Below are 21507 nucleotides of genomic sequence, written 5' to 3' on the forward strand. Positions count from 1 at the left end.
AAAACATATATGCAGTAAAAACAAAATATAGAAATAAAATCATAAGATTCACCCCCTCCTTAAATAAGCATAGTACTCTATCCATCAGTCATAACCTCTTTGACTGGCTTTCTCATCAGGAAACAATATATATTTATTATGTCATACTGAACATTCATACTGAACATACTGAATATGATATGCAAGTGTAGAACATATTTTTTTAAAACAATACTGACAAGGAAAGAAACCAAGACAAGCCAAAGAAAAATTTTCTTCTTTATATTTTGGCAAATCTATCCCTCCTAGGAACACTTTATATAATGTGATAATATACAAGATATTGGATACAATATATTTAGCAAATCCTGAAATAACACCATAGGCCTCAAAAGCATTAGTGTATATAAATCCTCGAGATTAAAGCTTTAAAGAAAATTGGGGCTAAATAAAACAAGGTAATTGCTAGCCATTGCAGATTCTAAATATGAGATCAAAATTGCTGGCCATCATAATAGTTTGGAAAAACACCAACAGCAAGCATTGGAATTTAAGCAGTTTAGGATAGTTTCTCCTCATCTTTATCTTAATCATAAATTTACTTTGCTACCCAGGATATTAGGAACGGTCAAGAACATATCATCAGTATTTTAGATTCTGAGCAATAGACACAGTTAAGAGTTTTTTTTCTTTTGAAAGGATCTATTTCATATGAGAAAATAATTACTGCTTACATTATATATATATTTAAATGAATGCCTTTTAAATTAAAATGATAAAATTTAATTAAATTTTAAGAAACAATCAAGGATTTATATTACCACACCAATCAATATAACTTTTTCCCTAAAGATTTGTTTAATTAAGCCTAAATCTTGAGAGTTATCATTCAACATTTCTATGATAATAAAATTGCATCTAGTTCATGAAAAAATTTTTAAGGTGAGTTTTCAAATTTGGCTATCACCATTTGATCCATTAAAATGGGCACCATTAAAAAATTACATAATTCATTATTAGGGCTCTAAAATATTTGATACCTATTATTAAGCACTTTAATTCCTTTATTCACTTTATATTCATAGGGGATTGTGATGGTAGCTTAGTGGTAGAGTGCTTTCCTAGCATGTATGAGGCTTTGGGTTCAATTTCTAGTACTACCAAAAAAAAAAAAAAAGTTAAGACAGTTTATGTTTATAGCATACCTATAAAGTCACTATGCTAAAAAAATTTTAAAGTGTAAGATGATATAATAATTAAGGGAGAATATATTAATTACTGGAGAAGTTCTTACACTTTGGGAAAGAACAAATATGTAAATGTATATACAATAAAATATGCAAACTACTGTCAAAAGTTTTACACACAAGGTTCTTACTAAGTTATTTTCTTATGCAGAAAAATATTAGTCAAAATAGAATTGATAATTTTACTCAAATTGAAGATACTATTTTGTAAAATGTATTCTCTCAAACCCTAAACATTGTTAACTACTTGAAAATAATAGTGTGGGAAATAGAAAAGTTCCCACATTTCCAAGAGAGAATTAGAGTATGCTACCATTTTATAGAAAATGCACTGATACAATTAAAATTTCTGAGCTTGTTTCTAAAAAGAAATGTACCAGATATGCTTATAGACGTGTTGGACTAGAAATATCATTAGTGTGACATTTTAACTGACATACTCTTTATTTTTTCTCAGTACTGGAGATGGAAACCAGGGGCATCCTAACTCTTAGCAACACTCTCAGTCCTTTTTTTATTTTTTATTTTGAAACAAGGTCTCACTGAATTGCAAATGGCCTCACTAAGTAGCTGAGGCTGGCCACAAGCCTTGTTCCTACTGTCTCGGCCTTTCAGAAGGTAAATTATATAACCACAGGATTTATTTTGTGCAGTAACTTAAGAAGACCCTGTTTCAAAATAAAAAGGGGCTGAGTATGTAGTTCAGAGGTAGAATTCTCCTGGGTTCAATTTCCTATACCATACACATGAGCATGGGCATAAGCCCACAAATATACACACATACATACATAAATACACACACATATACACATACACACACACACATGCAAAGGTTTACTTTGCTTGTTTATTTTTTCACATGAGAGGACAGGGTATGTGCTATCCTCACAGTCTATTCAATGGTGTTCTTTAAAGTTACCTGTGTAAATTTTTATTATACGTTCTTGTCTTCTTGATAACCTTAATAATCGTTAAGAAAAAGAACTGAATTACAAATACCATTCCCTAATGTTTATTTTGAAATATAGTAAGTTGCTATGATTCTAGTCCTAAAATAAAAAAAATAGGACTGAAAAATATACATCTAGAGTATGCTTCTTAAAGTTATGCTCCAACTGTGTCAAACTAGCCAGCATTGTGAAAAAATAGATGGATTGTTATTAAGGTATGGTGTTAGTTATTCACTGGGTCTCTCCAATGCACAGTCATGATTACACAATGAAGTTTACATAAATCCTCCAAGAACAGGATTTGAAGGACTTTGGAATAGCTGAATGCACAGAGAATCTGGAGAAAGATGTGCCTAGAGAGGGCATGTGAGCCCTGTGCTCCTTCTCATGTATTCTGCCCCATGTATCTCTTTCATTTAATTATATTTATCCTTTGTAATTTTTTATAATTAATGGGTAAACATAAATAATGTGATTTACTGAGTTCTGTGAGTTGACCTGGCAAATTAACCAAACCCAGGGAGGTGGTCATGACAACCCTGATGAGCTTCCTGTCAGTCAGAAGCACAAGTAAGACAATCTGGAGTTTGTACTTGGCACCTCCAGTTGAAGGGAGGAGCTGTCTCACAGGGACTGAACTTTCAACCTGTGGGCTTTGTGTTGTCTCCAGGTATATGGTGGCAGAACTGAACTATATTAAACTACATCTAGAGGGTGATTGCTGGAGAAGTAGTTAAAATTTTGTTTTGTTTGATGTTTGCATAAGATCCTCCAATATGCCCGTGGCCAGAGGTCACAGAGCATTCTGTATTTGTTTTTTTGTGTGATTGTAGGAAAGCATTTTAGTTTATTTTACTTGTCCACAGAATTATGTTTATTTCAAGGAATTTATAGAGAAAGGTTTGCTTGTGAATTGAAAGGTTTTTTAAATTAGAAGTTTCTCCCCAAGAAACTTTTGTCAAGGTAAAAATACTTGTAACACACATCAACTGTTTTCTGATTTTTAGCAACATTAAAAATCAAACAAGTTCTGCTAACTCACACAATGATATGAGTAATTTCGCACTACAACTTAGACTTTCCTTGGTATAGACAGTTTAGACTTACCTCTGTCTGTGTCGTAGAGGAAGACAAAACAGTTCCATTCATAGTGGTCCAGCAGACTCAGGAGAGCTCCTCTCAAAGAAGGCCTTAGCTGCAGCACAAACTGGCTCTCCCCCTCTGTAGGGAAACTTGGTGTGATGAGGGAGATGTGTAAGGCGCTGCAGAACGAGGTCAAGGTATGTACTGATCTCTTATCATAGAGTCCAAAAATGGCAAATACTCCTCGAGAATACTGGGAACAGACTGAAAGAAAAGAAACAAAAGCCAACCACAAACTATTAGCACTTTGTGAAATGGTTGATTTTTGAGTCTACATTCAGTGAAACATTTAAAAATAATTGATATGTTAGCAACATAAAGGAAGAGTAAAAATAAAATGTGCAATCAACTACAAAATCATTCAATTTCTGTAGTCAAATATATGCATCAAGAGTGAAGCTGATCAGAAGGAAAAGTCCTGTATTAAGTAGCCATCTGGAATTAGAGAAAAATTTGACTAAAGTGAAGTAATATGTAGCTTTCTGTGATAATGTGGCAAATTTTATGCTAAAGACTTCAACATGTGACAAGTCCAAATTTTACTCTGTGTATTTTTTGTTTGTAAAAATATAATCTATATTAGTTTAAGAATATTGAAACATTAAAATTACCTTCCTCCTAAGTTCTATGCTTATTATCTGTATTCTTGGAAGATTTCTATTTCCCATCTAATTTGAGAGAGTGTTTTGTTGTGTAAAATTTTTTTGGCTACAAGTTGCTTTCTTTCAGAGTTTGGAGTATGTTACTTCAGGCCCTTCTGGCTTTCATGACTTGTTTTGGAAAGTCTGGAGTGATTCTAATTGGTTTGCGTCTGAATGTCACTTGTTTTTTTGTTTTTATTGCTTTTAAGATTCTCTCCTTGGCTTCTACATTGGTCAGTTTGAGTATTATGTGGCATGGTGAACCTTTATTACGATCTTGTCTAAAAGGGATTCTATAAGTTCCCTGTACCTGTGTATCAACCTCTTGCTCTATGTTTGGAAATTTTTCTGATATTACTTCTTTGAAAAGATTGTTTATTCCTTTGGTTTCACCTTTTATTCCCTCTTCTATACCAATTATTCTTAAATTAGCTCTTAAAATAAGCCCATATTTCTTCAATGTCCAATTCATGCTGTTGAATTGTTTTTCCTAAGTTCTATACTATTCATTTGTATTAGAATGATCATCTTCTAGGAATAAGATATATTCTTCATGTGGTCTAATCGATTGTTGATAGCTTGAATTGATGCCTTCACTTCAATGACTGCATCCTTTATTTCTTTCAGACTCTTCCTAAATTATTTTTGGAAGTCCTATATTATTTCTACAGTTACATGCCTGATTTGACCTTCTGGAGATCTCTGCAATTCTGTATTGTCAGATTCTGTTATTGTGGGGTTGTGGGAGATCACTGCTTCCTTGTAATTTCTCCTTCACATGATTTCAGAAGTATGTATCTGTTGCTTTGGATAGATTTCCTTCAGTCTCTATGTGTCAGCTGATATATCCAAGGGCAAGTTGTGTTGTATTCAACAGTGTAGGTTAAGTGAGGAGGGAAGTGAAGTTGTAAATGCAAGAATAGGCTAAAACCACAGATACGATTTAATAGAATGAAAGTATGTGTATGGTAAGTAGTATATAGTAGAGTATGAATATGCAGTAGTATAATAAATTTGTAGTACTATTCTAGTAACCAATGTAGAGTTTTTAGTATAGTGATATGAAGTGTATTTAATACAAGTCAAAGAAGAGAAAAGAAGAGAGAAAAAAATAAAAGGGATGGAGATAAGGTATGTACAAGGAAAGAAGTTTGGAAGAGGGTTTGGAAAGAGAGCAAACAAACAAGCATACACACACAAAAACCAACAACAAATTAATGTAACCCTACAAATATATGCATATTCAACAAACTGGGCCTTTGCAGTCCCTTTCTGTGCAGTCATCAAGTGCCACTGGTATCTTCCCTGCTGCAAGCCTGGTTCTCTGAGTTTTTCTCAGTCTATAAAGATGGCTGATATCCATGGGGCTAGATCTCCTGTTAAGTGTAGGTCACCTATCACACTTTCACAGATGTGGAATCTCAGTCTCTCTCTCTCTCCTTGCTTCTGTAAGGTAGAGAATGCTTCTGAGACTAAACTCAATGTAAAATCTCTGTTCTCCACATCTAGTGCTGAGCTGTTCTGTCTTCTCCCCATTCACCACGATTGGGTGGTTTGTTGTGATCCCAGGGATTCTACTAGTTGGATCTAGTACTAAGCATAGATCTCCCCCAGCACTTTGCAGAGCCTGAGTATATTTGAGCCTCTGTTATGTCCAACAGCAGACTCTACCTCACCTTCGCTTGGGTTGAACCGCAAAGTCTCAGACCCAGGGGGTTTATCATGGCTGCGCAAGTCTTAGGGGGCCCACACTGGACAATCTCTCACTGTGACCGTGACTTCACTTATGGTGTTGTTGAGTGCTGGTCTGGATCTCTAGGGGGCATGATGAGCTCAGCCTCCATGGCTGCAAGTTGTAGCTGGTGTTTGGACAGGAGGAACTGACGGCTTACAATTCTGATGATCTGCAGCCGTTTACTTCAAGTAGTTGGTTGTTTGCTGCTCATCTCTGGAATCTGGTGCAGTTAGGCAAGATGGCAATGCTGTGATGCCAGTGGCCACAAGGAGGGCAGGTTTCTTTTCTTCTCTCTGATCAATCTTCTTTTTCTCCTCCTGCCTTTTACCTATCTTTTTTATGGTGTTTACTGGCTTTTGTAAGAATGCTGTTTTTAAGGCAATGGAGATCGGGTGTCAGCAGGACTGGTATGTGCTGCTTCCCTTGGTCACCATCTTCCTGTAAGTCCTCTATCCTCTGTATTCTTGAATTGGGCTATATTTTTTAACTATTTCGTTACCTTTTTGTTTTTCTATTTTTTTCAGTGTCAGCTTCATTTCTTCCTACAACTTTTAGAATCTTCTTGATTCATATTTGAAAACAAAAGTTGAGTGGTAGGGAAAGTCACTCTCAAGTTATTTTTACAGCTTAGTGAAATGGGGCCAGCTGTAGAGCTACAAAGCTAAGATAAATAATTCAAAAAAAACCATTATAGCCAAGATGGCCTGAAGGAAGAGGACCAGAGGCAAGCAAGTATCCAGCCTCCTCTTGCCTTTCCTATCCATTATTGCAGTTGTTTCAAGGGCAATGAGACAACATCCCAATGAGAAAAAAGCCTTTCAATTCTCTTGTCCAATCGTATTTTGCTCATTCTTTTGACATGGCTGATTTTGGCACTGCACCCAAACCATAGAAAACATGGCTGATTTTGGCACTGCACCCAAACCATAGAAAACATGGCTTTTTTTTAAATTAACGGTTTAAAAGACACAAACCTGCAGTAAAAATATGCAGTTTTGTATGTATATTTTAAAGCAATTCTGTTCAAATTCTGAGTTTGCCTTGTATGGCTAACATTCCTATTTCTCCTGAGTTTTTAGTTACTATTTTTTTTTTTTTTGGTGGTACTGGGGTTCCTGGAAACCCTTCTACCTCCGGGCTACACTCCCAGAACTATTTTATATATTTTTTATTTGGAAACAGGGTCTCTTAAGCCAGCAAGGCTGGCTTTGAACCAGAGCAATCCTCCTGTCTCTACCTCCCAAGCATAGGGATTACAAGTGTGCACTACCATGCCTGGATTTTTAGTTACTAATTTTAATTCTTAAATTCATTATAAAGCCCAGAGCATTGGATAGCCAAAAAGTCTTTATCTGAGGAGTTATTTGTTGTGATATAAAGGAGTTTTTATTAAAACATTAATATGCCATTATAAAGTTATCTTAATAAAATTTATGTGTATATTATACAATATAAGATTGTATGAATGCATGAAGCATAATTAAATACAGCAAATTTAATAAGATCTGAGTTTTTATTCTTATTTATTGTGTATCTTGAAATTGTGGATAGAATATAAAAATGTAATTATATCAGAAAAATATTGCTCATTTTGCGATAATATAGAGATATCACATATGTTTAGAAAAAAATGAAGCCTAAACTAAGGTACCTGAATATATATTCAAGTGAAGAAGACTAGAATAGAATCAATGTTAAAATATACAGAAAACCTGTAAATTTTTCAAACAAGTTCAAAACTTAATATTGTTACTTATTATCCAGATGGCCTAAGGTAAATTGCTTTATTTTATTTGCATTAACTATGAGTGTATAATATGGCAAGGGTTAAATGAGATTATACAACTTAGTATTGTATGAGGACATGTGAATTAAATAGAGAAAAAGCAGATTTTAATATACATTTTGGTATGCATTTTTAGATTTTAAATAAGAGGGTAACAATAGTAGAGGATAATTACTGCACTTTACCTAAGGGTAAGAAAGGATATATACAGATTCTACATAACAAATACCATTAATTTGGAAGGTATTGTAGTAGACTTTATAATGAAATATATCAAAGAAATCCAACTCTAATTTATACCCCAGGAAACAGAATTTGGTCCATTGAGTAGACTGACCTAACAGGAAGGCTTGTTCTGACAGGGGACTGGTTAGAATTCTCTTATAGAATATAAGAAACATAACTACTGGGCATCTCTAATTTTAATGCCTTTTCAATTTCAAATTTTAAAATATAATTATTTCTATTTTATTATTATAATCTAGGTTTGGAAGAAGTCAAAAAGTATTCTAAGCTATATTTTATATCACCTGTTGTTTCTTGGCATGCAAATAATTATTCAAACAACAGAGTTTATTACAATACACAAATTTTCACATAAATTAATAAAAGTAAACATGGCTAAATGTAAATTTGTTCAGAATACAAACTGAACTTTAATGTTCTCACATAAAATGACAAAATAAACAACAATTAATGCATAGTCACTGAGTAGGTGCAATGATTTTACACTGATATGTATTTGGGGATACAAATACTAATCAGAAAAGGGTCTTCAATGAAATAATCTAATCATAATTTTAAGTGCTCTTTCTTTCTTTCTTTCTTTCTTTCTTTCTTTCTTTCTTTCTTTCTTTCCTTCTTTCCTTCTTCCTTTCTTTCTTTCTTGGTGGTACTGGGGTTTCTGGAAGCCCTTCTACCTCTGGGCTACTTTCCCAGAACTATTTTTATATTTTTTTATTTGGAAACAGGATCTCCTAAGCCAGCGCTTGCAGCTGGCTTCGAACCTGTGCGATCCTCCTGTCTCTGCCTCCCAAGCGCGGGGATTACAAGCGTGCACCACCACGCCCGGCTTAAGTGCCTATTCTATATTCTGTTCCACTAATGAGATCAATTGAATCATGTATTATATAAATAAACACATAATATAAACACATGGTAAAATCCATCCATCTCCTGATGGTGTCAATTAATTAAATATGTCTTCTTATCAGGTAATCACCTGGTTTTATTCCAGATGGTTAACTGAGTCAAATTATCACATGATTTTTAGTCTTATATCGTTTACAAGTCAAAAGACTTGATCTTAGCTCAGCATTTCTCAAGTTTTGTACTTAATCCCAGCAAGGTCCTATATTTGACCTGAGCACTAAACTGTGGTGAGAAAGAACACAGCCTGCTCTTCTGTCTCTTGTCTTCCTTCTGATTTATCTCCATTTTTTCTCATCTTAAAGAATTCCTCTGCTTTTTAAGCTCAATTTCTTCATTTTTTAAAGCAAGAAACTTTTTTTGTGTGGTACTGGGGGTGGAACCCAGAAGCTTTTCTACCTCCGGGCTATACTCCCAGACCTATTTTTATACTTTATTTGGAAACAGGGTCTCACTAAGTTGCTGAGAGCCTCACTAAGTAGCTGAGGCTGGCTTCGAACCTGTGCAATCCTCCTGTCTCAGCCTCCCAAGCGCTGGGATTACAAGCGTGCGCCACCACGCCCGGCTAAAGCAAGAAAATTTTAAAAACTCATGCTGCCTACCTCTCACTACACATTCACCATCTCCTTTATTGGAGAAATTTTCTCTTCAGAATTTTTCCGACTCATGTGGTTTCATCACTGAAACCACTCTCATCAACTTAGTTAATGACCAATTGGATTCTAAATCATAGGTCCTATCACTGTGGAATCCTCTGCGGTGTTTGAATTTGGCACACTTCTTTCAAATGTCTCCTTGCCTTGTATTCCTGACACCACAACTAAGCTCTTCCTCTGATCTCCGGACATTTCTTGGTGCCTGCTCTTTTATAGTTTCTGCATCTTAAATTTTTTATGTATTTTTGTCTTTAATCTAAATGCACTTTTGGTGAACTATCTAATTCTGGGCCTTTAAATACCATCTATGTGCTCATGAGTCCCCCAATTGTACCATCCACTTAAAATCATTTCCTTGAATTCCAGAATCATGTGTCTTTTTTTTTTTTTTTTGTACTGTGGATTGAATCCAGGGGCAGTCTACCTCCACACTATACCCCATACTTTTCATTTTTTGTTGTTGTTTTGGAACAGGGTCTGGCTAGGTTGCTGTAAGTCTCGCTATGTTACTGAGGCTGTCTTCAAACCTGTTATCTTCCTGTCTCAGCCTCCCATGTACTAGCATTATAGGTGCACACCCTCATGCCTAATTCTGTGTGTCTAATTGTCTTTCACCACCTCTGTGCCACAGTAAATTTCTGAAAATGGTTATAATAGTATTTCCTGTGTCACACTATATTCCAGAACTTTGTTTCCTCCTTATTCAGAACCATAAACTATCCCCTCATTTCAACCTGACCTGCCCGTTGTGACTACCTTGACTATTAAACTATGACAGGGAGTTTTATAAGTGACTTCTAAGGATATTACTGTCCCTAATGGAAGATTAAAAAAAAAAAAAAAAAAAAACTGGACCCAGGCGCCATAATGTGAGAAAGGCCAGGTGATGTGACGAGGTCCACACAGAGAAAAACCAAGACTCCTGCCCCTCAGCCATAGCTGGGTTCCAAGCTGACAGCCAGAACCAGCTTAATGGTAATATGTATTAGTAATATTAAAAATGAAAACTATAGCCCTCAGTGAAACTGTTCCACTTAATGCTCTATGAGGTAATGATTAAATATTTTCCCAAATATAAAGCCATTAGCAAAAGAATCATTGATATTATTTTAGGCCATCAAGATAGAGGATTTTTATGCAACAATTAATAAAAAATGTATAAATTACTTAGGAGTATACCTATACTTATTAAACATTAAATAAATATTTTGGAGACTGATTAATGAATGTTTTTTGAAGCATAAACAGGCTTATACTAATTCATATTACTTTCAATTGTATAGCATGTACTAAACTGCTCAATATTTTTAATTCTCTTTTTTTCTTATACTGTTTTAAAACTTCTATATTTTTTCAGTTATTGTTCTTAAGTTTTATATTCTTGTTTGATACAGAATTATAAATATAATCAATGTGTTCTCACTCTATCTGAATAATCCAATGACATATTATATATATATATATATATATATATATATATATATATATATACATATATATATTTTTTTTTTGGTGGTATTAGGGGTGGAAGCAAGAGGCTTTCTGCCTCTGGGCTATACTCCCAGACCTTTTTATATTATATTTGAAAACAGGGTCTCACTAAGTTTCTGGGAGCCTCACTAAGTAGCTGAGGCTGGCTTCGAACCTGTGAAATCATCCTGTCTCGGCCTCCCAAGTGCAAGGATTACAAGCATGTGCCTCCGTGCCCAGCTGACATATAAGTATCTTAACTTCAGACATTGTACACTTGTTATACATGTTATTGTTCTCCAGGATTATAGCTCCACACATGTTTTAAACATTTCATAGCTGCTTTCAAACACTTCAGAATCTGAAACCCTTGGTAATTTACCTCTATTTTGTATTCATACAGTGTAAGCACAATAGATGTTCTGTTCTTATCTGCTACTTCAACTGTTCTTCCTGGTGGCTATAACTATATGAAGAGAAACCCAAGAACTAAACACATTCTCCAGCTCTGATGGCTTTGGAAAATTCACTCCATTTGTTACTATCTGTGAAAGACCAATGCCTTGAAAAATCTTTCAAGCCCTAGCTGCCACCAGAGTATTAGGATAGGTGGACAGAAGAGTAAAAATTAACAGCAATGGCAACATGTCTCCTTATTTTTGATGCTTACACTATAAAAGGTTGTTTAAATATATAATCTCATTCATTATTCTGCTATCATTATTATTCACATTTTTTTGTGTGTGTGTGTGGTACTGGGGTTCCTGGAAGCCCTTCTACCTCCAGGCTACACTCCCAGACCTATTTTTACATTTTCATTTGGAAACAGGGTCTCCAAAGCCAGCGCGCACGGCTGACTTCGAACCTGCGCGATCCTCCTGTCTCTGCCTCCCGAGCGCGGGGATTACAAGCGTGCGTCACCACGCCTGGCTATTATTCACATTTTTAGAAAAGATAATTTTAGCTAATAGTGCAAGAGAAGATAGTTTGTGAAAATTTATCTAACGTTTCAAACGGTACTTTATGAAATTGCTATTTTCTATTTATCTACTAAGCTAGATTACTGTATAGAAATTTTTAATGGGCTTTTCTGATATTAAAATCTTGTTTCCTTTTGTAAAATTTCACTGTATCCATAGCAACAGAAATATGACTGCAGCTGAAAAATGTGTCATGATGATGGAATCAATAAAAACTAGAAGCTATGAGAAAGTTGACCCAGAATTAACAGTATGACATGTGATCACTTTAGTTCTGGGAAATGGAAAAACAGCACAATTTTAGAAAAACAGTTAGTAAAACAGTATAATTTGTCTCAATATTAATATATTGTGCACAAGACACAGTGTTTAAAAATTGTCCCTTTCTGAGCAGAGATAACAGGAGTTAGAAATTTTCACAGTATATCTGCATCAGTGATCAACAACTGGAATCCCAGAATATGGAGGAGATGATGAGTTTTCTTTGTTTCTCACATTTTTCCAACTGAATATGAATTATGTAGGTGATAGACATGCCCCTTAGTAAGCTGCAAGCCCCACCACTCCCTTTTACTGCTACTATACCACTGAAGGCATTTAGGTTAACAGTGAAGCCTTGGAGAAATTTGAATTTGAATAACTAACCTATGAGTTTTTAATATAAAATAATCATTTCCAGGTTCTAGGAAGACTGTACAATGCAGTGTAAAAAGTACGTTAATGGTTGGTGATTCTTCCTCGTGGAGAAAAAAATACTACCAAAGAAATGAGAGAGAGAGAGAAGGAGATGACTTTGACACTACCATTCATTCTTTTATTTAATTAAAATTTAAATAAATTTTTATTATTTAAGTGCTTATGAACTACCTTGTTTATTTTATCTACAGTGATGTGCATTTTGAATAAAATATACTGATATTATTCTCACTGAAAAGAGGTCACAGTCTAGTGGGCAAGACTGAGATATGAACAGGTATTCCAAGATGTAAATACAGTTATGAACAGAGAAAATTAAAAAGTACAGAAGAGCCGGGCGTGGTGGTGCACGCTTGTAATCCCAGCATTTGGGAGGCTGAGACAGAAGGATCGCGGTTTGAGGAAAGCCTTAGCTACTGCTTAGTGAGGCTTTATGCAACTCAGTGAGAACTTGTTTCAAATTAAAGAATAAAAAATAGGGCTGGAGGTGATGCTCAGAGGTAGAATTCCTCTGGTTCTATCCCCAGTACAGCAAAACAAAACAAAACAAAACAAACAAACAACCCAGAAGCACAGAAGAGGAGTTTTACCCAGAAGAAAGCCTGACAGGAAGAAATGATCCCTGTCTTTGTAGGCTTGGTTGAAGAATAGCTATTAAAGACATAGAAATGAGCAAGTAGCATATGGTAGTAGACCAAGAAAGAGACAATAGGTGGTGAATTGAAGCAAATCAGAGAGGTGTAGAGTGTATAAGTTATATTTGGGAAAATTTTTAGGAATTAAATAAGCAGAATCTAATAAACTAAATGAAACAATGAATAAGGCAGACAAGGAAGAGGAAAGATTAAAAGGTACCTTTGTTTTTTTTTATTTAGAATGAATCAATGGATAGCATTTGTATTACCTTGGGTGGTAGCCACATAGCTTGGGAAAATATTGCTTTGATCCCCCACAGTTTTACATAGAAAACAATGAATTCCATCCTGGACATGTTTAGTTTCAGGTATCAAATGTTTCACAGGTGATTGTATGTAAAATATAAAGTGAAACAAGAAGAAATCGGGCAAATAAGTAGTTTTTAAAGTAAGTATATGTGAAAGTCAGTATGAGATTTAGGAAGAATATCCAATTTCTTTTCTAAGGATAGAATTGTGAAAAACAATTCAATTCAAAATTATAGCAGAAGACGAAACTTGGCAGATGAAACGAAAGAAGTAAAGTTTTTCAGAGTGCAAGTTCAAGTTATAAATATTATAGAAAAAGATTTCACAAATTTGCATTTGAGAAGTTATTTTCAGAGGTTTATGAGTTGTTGCTGCAACTTCATAAAGTTGCTGTTAACATTAAAATGGTTATTTAAAAGTAGCATAAGCATATGCTGGATTATCTGGATGACCTCTTTGAAAAAGAGAAATGAATTGGGATTTCAGCACCTGCATTTTCATTTTTTATTAAAATCACATTTAGAACTATTGAGAGGTCTGAGGAAGGTGGCAGAAGTGGCCAAATAGGACATGTATTCCTATGAGAAACCCCAAACACAGATTTTGGTTTAATATCTAATTGGACAACATACAGAGACATTTCCAGCCATGACTTCCTACCTAAAATATGAGAGAAGAGACAGACCAAGATGGTGGTGGTGGGTGCAGCAGCAGCAGTCATTATTCTGGAGAGGCAGACAGATCCAAACCAACCCGTCTTGAACTGTTGGGACTGCTCCTGCCCAACAAGCTCAGGAATTCTGGACAGCATACTATGTAAGAAAAATGCTCGGGAGGAGAACGAAGATGGTGGTGGTGGCAGCAGTGGTGGTGGCCAGTATTTGGGAGAGGCAGGCAGCTTCAATCTAATCCACCCTGAACTTTTGAGGAAATATCCCCCAAAGTAGACTGCACCTGCTCCACATGCTCAGAAACTCTGGACAACATACTATGTAAGAAAAACGTTTGGGGCATGTCAGAGGAACCCCCACATAGCCAGGTCAGCCAATGCCGCACATTCAGGGAGACAAAGGTGCTCCTGGCCACTGCGCTCCTCTCCATCCTGAAGGAGGCTGGGGTGTGCTTGAAGCAGCAGAACCCACTCTCTGTGGTGAAGCTGTGGGCCTCTGCTTTTGGCAGGGAGATAAAACCCATTGCTGCTAATACTCGGGGCCCCCAATTTTTGCAAAAGACATGTACTGTTTTCTTTTATTAAAAAGTATTAAAGAGGGAGGAAGATTGCGGAGGCTGTGGCCGCAGCGGCAACCACAGCCGCAGCAGTGATGGCTGGCAGTGGCAGAATAGAACATGCATCCCTCTGAGAAACCCTGGACAACAGATTTTGGTTTAATAGCTGATTTGGACAATATACAGAGACATTTCCAGTCATGACTTCCTATCTGAAATATAGGAGAGTGGAACATGGCAGATTTAGAGGCAACACAGCAATGTGGCACCTGCCACTGCAAGAAAAGTGATTTTTGGAGGGACATCCCAGAAAAGATCAGAAAGTAGACTGCTCCTGATGTGCATGCACAGGAATTCTTAACAACATACTCTAGGAAAGACCAAGAAGGCAGAGGTGGCAGTCAGTATTCAGGAGAGGCAGGCAGATCCAAGCAAATCCACCTTGAATTTTTGAAGAAATCTCCCCTAAAGTAGACTGCTCAGGAATTCTGGGCAACATACTATGTAAAAAAAAATGTCTGGGGTGAGTCGAAGGGAGCCCCGCCCATATGGCGGGTTAGCTCACTGCGCCAAGGCATCCCAGGAGACCTCAGCTCTCATGGCCACCGCACTTCTCTGCTTTGCACTGGGGGCCATGGTGTGCTTGGAGCAGCAGATTCCACTCTCCATGGTGAGGCATTGAGCCTCCGCTTTCAGTGGGGAGATAAAATCCATTGTTTCTAGGGAATTGAGCTCCCAGCTTCTGCAAATGACACATGCTATTTTCTCCTACTTAAAAAAATATGAAATGAAAAATGGGAACCCCTGCAGATGTCCTGCCCATGGTGAAGGGGACCAGAGCCTGCCTAGTGATGAGCTGGGTCTGTAGCCAGTGAGGTCAGGCCTGGAGCCTGCCAAGTGGTGGGTCCCAGCCCAGAGCTAGTGAGGCTGGGCCCGGGGCCTGTTGTGTGGCAGGCCTGGGACCAGGGCCTGCTCCACAGCAAAGGGCCAGCAAGTCCTTGCAACAGTGTGGCCAGGAAGCACTAGAAGCTGCAGCTGCCTCATCTCATCTGTCAGCAGATTCCCAGATCCAAGTGACCTCTATTAAAAAAAGTTGGTTGTGAGTGGATCATTTTGTCAAAGTTACTCACCATCTGGCTTTCAGGATTTCAGTAAGTGGGAATCAGTGTGGAAATTAAAAGAAGGACTTCCAAGGAAGAAAGAAACTGTAATTGATTGGATGTGGAGAAATAGAGTCTCTAATACATTGTTGGTGGGATTGCAAGTTGGTGCAACCACTCTGGAAAACAGTATAGAAGATCCTCAGAAGAAAGAATGAATTTACCACGTAATCTAGCAATACCACCTTTGGGTATCTACCACAAAGAATGAAAACCAAACTATCAAACTAATGCATGAGCAACCATGTTCATAGCTGCACAGTTCACCATTGCTAAACTGTGGAACCAGCCAAGATGTCCTTCAATAGATGAGTGGATTTTAAAACTATGGAATGTGTACACAATGGAAGTTTGCCCAGACATAAGGGAGAACAAAATTATGGCATTCACAGTGAAATGTCACAAAAAATAAATCAGATGCTTTTCCAAATGTGCAAAAACTGGGAAGAAATGGGTAATAAGAGGAACTCTAGATGAAGAAGGGACCCTATAGAGGAGTAATTAAGGTGACCTATCTGAGGAGATGGGAGGGGGTAAGAGGGAAACTCTTTAAAGCACAGGATGTACTTAAACACATCAAAGTCAATCAGGAAGCCAAGCATGGGAAAGAGGGAGGGGGAGGGAATGGGTTAGGGATTGGGTAAGGGCTTATTGGGTGATGTGTGCATGTATATCTCCACAAGATTTTATCCCATTGAGATGTATGACTAAAATGCACCAATAAAAATTTATTAAAAACAAACAAAAATAAATAAAATCACATTTAAACTACTTTAAGGACAAATGATATCAAGAAATGTTAAAAAAATAAATGAATACCTATTGCTTGAGTAAAAACAGTAGTGAAGTTAGGCATGGTGGCACAAGCCTGTAATCCTAGTACGTGAGAGGCTGAGACAGGAGGATTGCAGGTTCTAGGGCAGCTCCAGCAACATACAGACTCTCAGCAATTTAGTAAGCCATGTTTTAAAATTAAAAAAAATATATTTTAAAAAGTTCACAGGTAAAATCTGAAGGTAGAATGTCAGTGGGTTCAAACCCCAGTACTATAAAATAAAAAGAGAAACACCCAAAGAGCATAGCTGTGAGAAGAAATAGTCATCCTATGAGCACTGGGTCTAGGGTTTAGGTACATAAAACACATGAAGAAAACCTTTCACCAAAGCAGTCAAAGCTCCATTTAATTTGCAAGGATATATACCAATACAGTTTATAACAGTCAAGTCAGCCAGCCTTGATGCCCATAAACACATGAATGGGTAAAGAAAATGTGGCATGTACACACAATGGAGTTTTAATCAGCTGCAAAGGAAAATGAAATTATGTCATTTGCAGGAAAATCAATGGAATTATAGAACTCATGCTAATTGAGATCATGCTAAGCTAGTCTGAGATATGAACTGATAGCCTAAGATGTGAATATAGATAGGGATAGATGGAAGAAATTAGGAATTCAGTGTCTTATTTTTTTTCTCATATATAAAAGATAGAGAAACAATGGGAAACAAAAAGGACTGCAGATAAATGAAGAGAGAGGCTAGTAGAATAGTTGAAAGGGTTTGAGGGTGGGAAGGGGGATAAAGGAGGAACAAGGAATAAAACAGGCCACATAATGTCACATTGGTATTTGAGTGCATCACTAACAATTACACTAGCATGTATAGGCAGAGACGAAGGGTAAGGGATTGGGTACAGCAGGAAACTTATCAAGAGACATTCTGTGCATATATTACTTTGAATATTGCTACAATGTATAGTAACAATGCACCAACAAAAATTTTAAAAATAGCCGGACATGGTGGCACATGCTTGTAATCCCCGCGCTTGGGAGGCAGAGACAGGAGGATCACACTGGTTCAAAGCCAGCCGTGCGCGCTGGCTTAAGAGACCCTGTTTCCAAATAAAAATGTAAAAATAGGTCTGGGAGTGTAGCCCGGAGGTAGAAGGGCTTCCAGGAACCCCAGTACCACCAAAAAAAAAAATTAAAAATATATAGATATCCTGTTATAGTATATACTGGCTTCTAAGAAGTAAGAGATAATATGAGTAAAAGTGAATTATTTAAATGCATTTTGAGATTCATCATTCCACCAACCATTTGAATAGGTACCAATAAAATGAAAAATCAATATGATGATTCAAGGGAATATTACTTTACAGAGTATCAAGTGAGAATTCATGTGTGTGCTTACATGTGTGTGTGTGTGTGTGTGTGTGTGTGTGTGTGTGTGACACAGCTAGCCCTCCATATCTGCAGGTTCTAAATTTACAGATTCAACAAACTGTGGAGGTAACCATTTGCATGTAAAATATTTAGAAAAATTATATTGATAGCAAATGTGTACAGACCTTTATGCTTGTCATTATTACATAAATGATAGATTTTTTTGTGGTACTGGGGATGAAAAACAGGGGCATTTGACCTCCGAGCTACACTCCCTGCCCTATTTTTCATTTTATTTATTTATTTATTTATTTATTTATTTATTTATTTATTTATCTATTTGGTGTTACTGGGGTTCCTGGAAGCCCTTCTGCCTCCGGGCTACACTTCCAGACCCATTGTTATATATTTATTTGGAAACAGGGTCTCTTAAGCCAGCTCATCTAGCTTCGAACCTGCTATCTCCCCCTACCAAGTGCGGGGATTACAAGCGTGTGCCACCATGCCCAGCGCTTCGTTCTTTATTTTAAAACAGGTTCTCACTAAGTTGCGGAGGGCCTCACTAAGTTGAGGCTGTTCGTAACTGTAATTCTCCGGTTTCAGCCTCCCGAAGGCTGGGATTACAAGTGTGTGCCACCATGTCCGGCTTTAAACAATAGATTGTAATACCTGTTTACATAGATTTACAGTATAGTAGGTACTATAAGTAGAGATTATTTAATATATAGAAAGATATTTATAGTTTATATATAAACACAAAACCATTTTATATAAGAAACTTGAGCATCATGAATTTCAGTATCTACAAAAGATTCTAGAATCAATTACTCATGGCTATTGAGGAATGGAAGAAATAGGAGCATGTTTCTAGATTAGGGAGAGTGGAGCCAGTAGAGAAGGTGATAGATTATGGAATACAGAAGGGGTACTAACTAAGCAAGCCCCAGAGGAATGAATGCATAGGATCCAGGATGGTATAGGATTGGCCTTGACAGAAACAGGCACAGTAGCACATGCCTGCTATCCCAGTATTTGGTGAGACAGCAGGAGCATCTCAAGTTCCAGGCCTTCACGGGGTACTTTAGTGACAACCTGTTTCCAGATAAAATATATAATAAGACCAGGGGTGAAGCTAAGAGATTGAATGCCCTGGGTTCACTCCCAAGTAACATACACATATACAAACAAATGAGTAAATGAATAAATAAATAAACTGATCTTGATGGGATTTGAAGTGTGTGAGTGAAGACCTCATTTTATAGATTTCATAATTATCAAAAGGTTATGTAGGATGTTTGTGGGCTTACAGTTATAGTTTTACTGATGCAAGAGGCAAAAGAGCAGCAGTGAGATTAGATAAGGGTGTTTGAAAGCAGTACACTTTTCAAATAGTTGTACGAAGTAGAGGAAATTGATCAAGAACACCTGAAGCAGTTTATAAATTCCATTATCATAAAGGGCAAGGCTTATATCATGTACAATTGTATCCAACATATAGAACACAATAACTTTCAGATGGTATATGTCCTATGAATACTTGATGTATAAATATTGGGAGATGGAGAATATGCATTTTTTCTTTGTGTGTGTGTGTGTGTGTGTGTGTGTGTGTGTGTGTGTGTGTGTAAAAACACCTAAATCTGCTTTCTAAGCAAATTTCCAGTATAAAATACAGTATTATCCACTATGGTCTTCATGCTGCATGTATTCATTCTATGTAACTTATTTATCCTAGGTAACTGCACCTTTGTTCCCTGTGACTCACTTCCCATTCTTTTTCCTTTGATGCCCCTGCTAACCACCATTCTCAGTTCTTGACTGTATTAATCATGGACATCTCAAATATATACAATAAAAATAAACTCAATACAATAAAATGAATGATTGAATGAATATTGACAAGTGACAAGATTCGATACTAAATTGAAAGTGGCACCAATTTAGAAATTGATGATTTTGCTCAGGTTTAGTACAACGACACTGACCAATGGGGATAACTAACTGTAAGGAGGGGATGGATCCTAGATCTTTAGTTCTTTCCTTCTTCAAACACACTTTCCTCTCAGCATCCTCAGCAGCACATGGGTATGTTCTTCTCTGACAACTTTCTTCAATTTTCTTGCATCTCCCTGTCTAACCAATCCTTAAATATTGAAATTGCTCTTCTTCTGCTGACTTGCTGTTTAGATATACTTGTTAATTTTTTATTTATTCCTTTTATGTGCTTTTATTAGTGCCTTATGGTCTCACATCGTAATGTAAATCTTTGATAATAGCATACATGCATACAGCATTCGGTGGGCCCCCTGAGTTCCCATTTTCCCTCTTCCCAATAGAGAGTACTGAGATTAACATTGGTATTTTTATATATGTACACATGGCTGATGGTAGTATTTCTATTAATGAACCCCAGTCTTCTTCCTCCTCTTTGGCTTCCTCCCTGACTCTATTGAGGTTTCTTCTCCATTATCTGGAGTCCCTTTATTATCTCAATTACTCCCTACCTTCGGCATATTAGAGAAAACATATGATCCTTCACTTTCTGTGACTGCTTAATCTCACTTAACATGATGTTCTCCAGGTCCATTTTCTTGCAAATGACGTAATTTTGTTCTTCTTTATTGCTGAGTAGAATTTCATTGTGTGCTAGGTTTGTTCCATAATTTGACTATTGTTAATTGTGCTGCTGTGAACATGGGTGTGGATATGTTACTGTAGTTCTCTCGTTTGGAAAGATCCCCAGGAGTGGTATGGCCAGATAATATGGTGGGTCCATTCTCAGATTTTTATGGAATCTGTACACTGATCTCCATAACAGCTGAACTAGTTTGCAATCCCACCAAAAGTGTAGAAGAGTTCTTATTTCCCCACATCCTTGTTATTGTTCAAATAACAAGAAGTTATTTGACTTCTTGATGATTGCCATTCTGATTGGAGTGAGATGGAATTTCAGTGAAATTTGTATTTGCATCTCCCTGTTTGCTAATGATATTGAACATTTTTTTCATGTATCTGTTGGCCATTTGTAAAAGACCTCTACAGTGAAAATTGTAAAACACTAAAGAAAGAAATTGAAGAGATGGATAGTTCTCTGTTACTCTGGATAGGCAGAGCACATATTATCAACATGGCCATTCTACCAAAAGTGATCTTAAGAGTCAATGCGATACCTATCAAAATACCAATGCCATTCTTCACAGACCTAGAAAAATCGGTTATACATTTCATATGAGGAAACAAAAGACCGAGATTTCACTATTTCCAGTTTTCTTCTTCTCCAATTACTCTGCATAAAATATAAATAAGATTGCCTCTTCTTGCCTCTCTTCCTAAAGTTCCAGTGGCTTTTCAGCATCTTGACAATAATCTAGAGGGGTATAAACCCTTTTTTAACATTTTAAGTCCCCCTTTCTTCTCTCTTTAGGGCCTTTGTGTTTGCTGCTCTGTCTTTCCTGACCTTCACATGGCAGGACATCTCACCATGTTTCTTTCCATCAAATTCTCAGGGAAATCCTCCACTACCTCATACTAGTCCTTCATACTATCTCCTCATGGTCGTGTTTTACTTTTCTTGCAGTTC

The 21507-nt window shown here is 36.7% G+C and overlaps 1 protein-coding gene across 3 annotated transcripts in view; it reads right to left on the reverse strand.

The window, feature by feature from the left end:
• The window catches only part of GRIA4 (glutamate ionotropic receptor AMPA type subunit 4), a gene marked incomplete at both ends in the record, with an annotated part of 386389 nt that overhangs the window by 236411 nt on the left and 128471 nt on the right, over positions 1 to 21507 (reverse strand). For all 3 annotated transcript variants that reach the window (XM_080715475.1, XM_080715476.1, XM_080715477.1), the window contains one exon: positions 3284 to 3523. In XM_080715475.1, coding sequence (XP_080571601.1) covers positions 3284 to 3523 — 240 coding nt within the window. The remainder of the gene's footprint in view (positions 1 to 3283; positions 3524 to 21507) is intronic.

Source organism: Muscardinus avellanarius (assembly GCF_963383645.1).
Source record: "Muscardinus avellanarius genome assembly, chromosome: 1".
NCBI lineage: Eukaryota > Metazoa > Chordata > Mammalia > Rodentia > Gliridae > Muscardinus > Muscardinus avellanarius.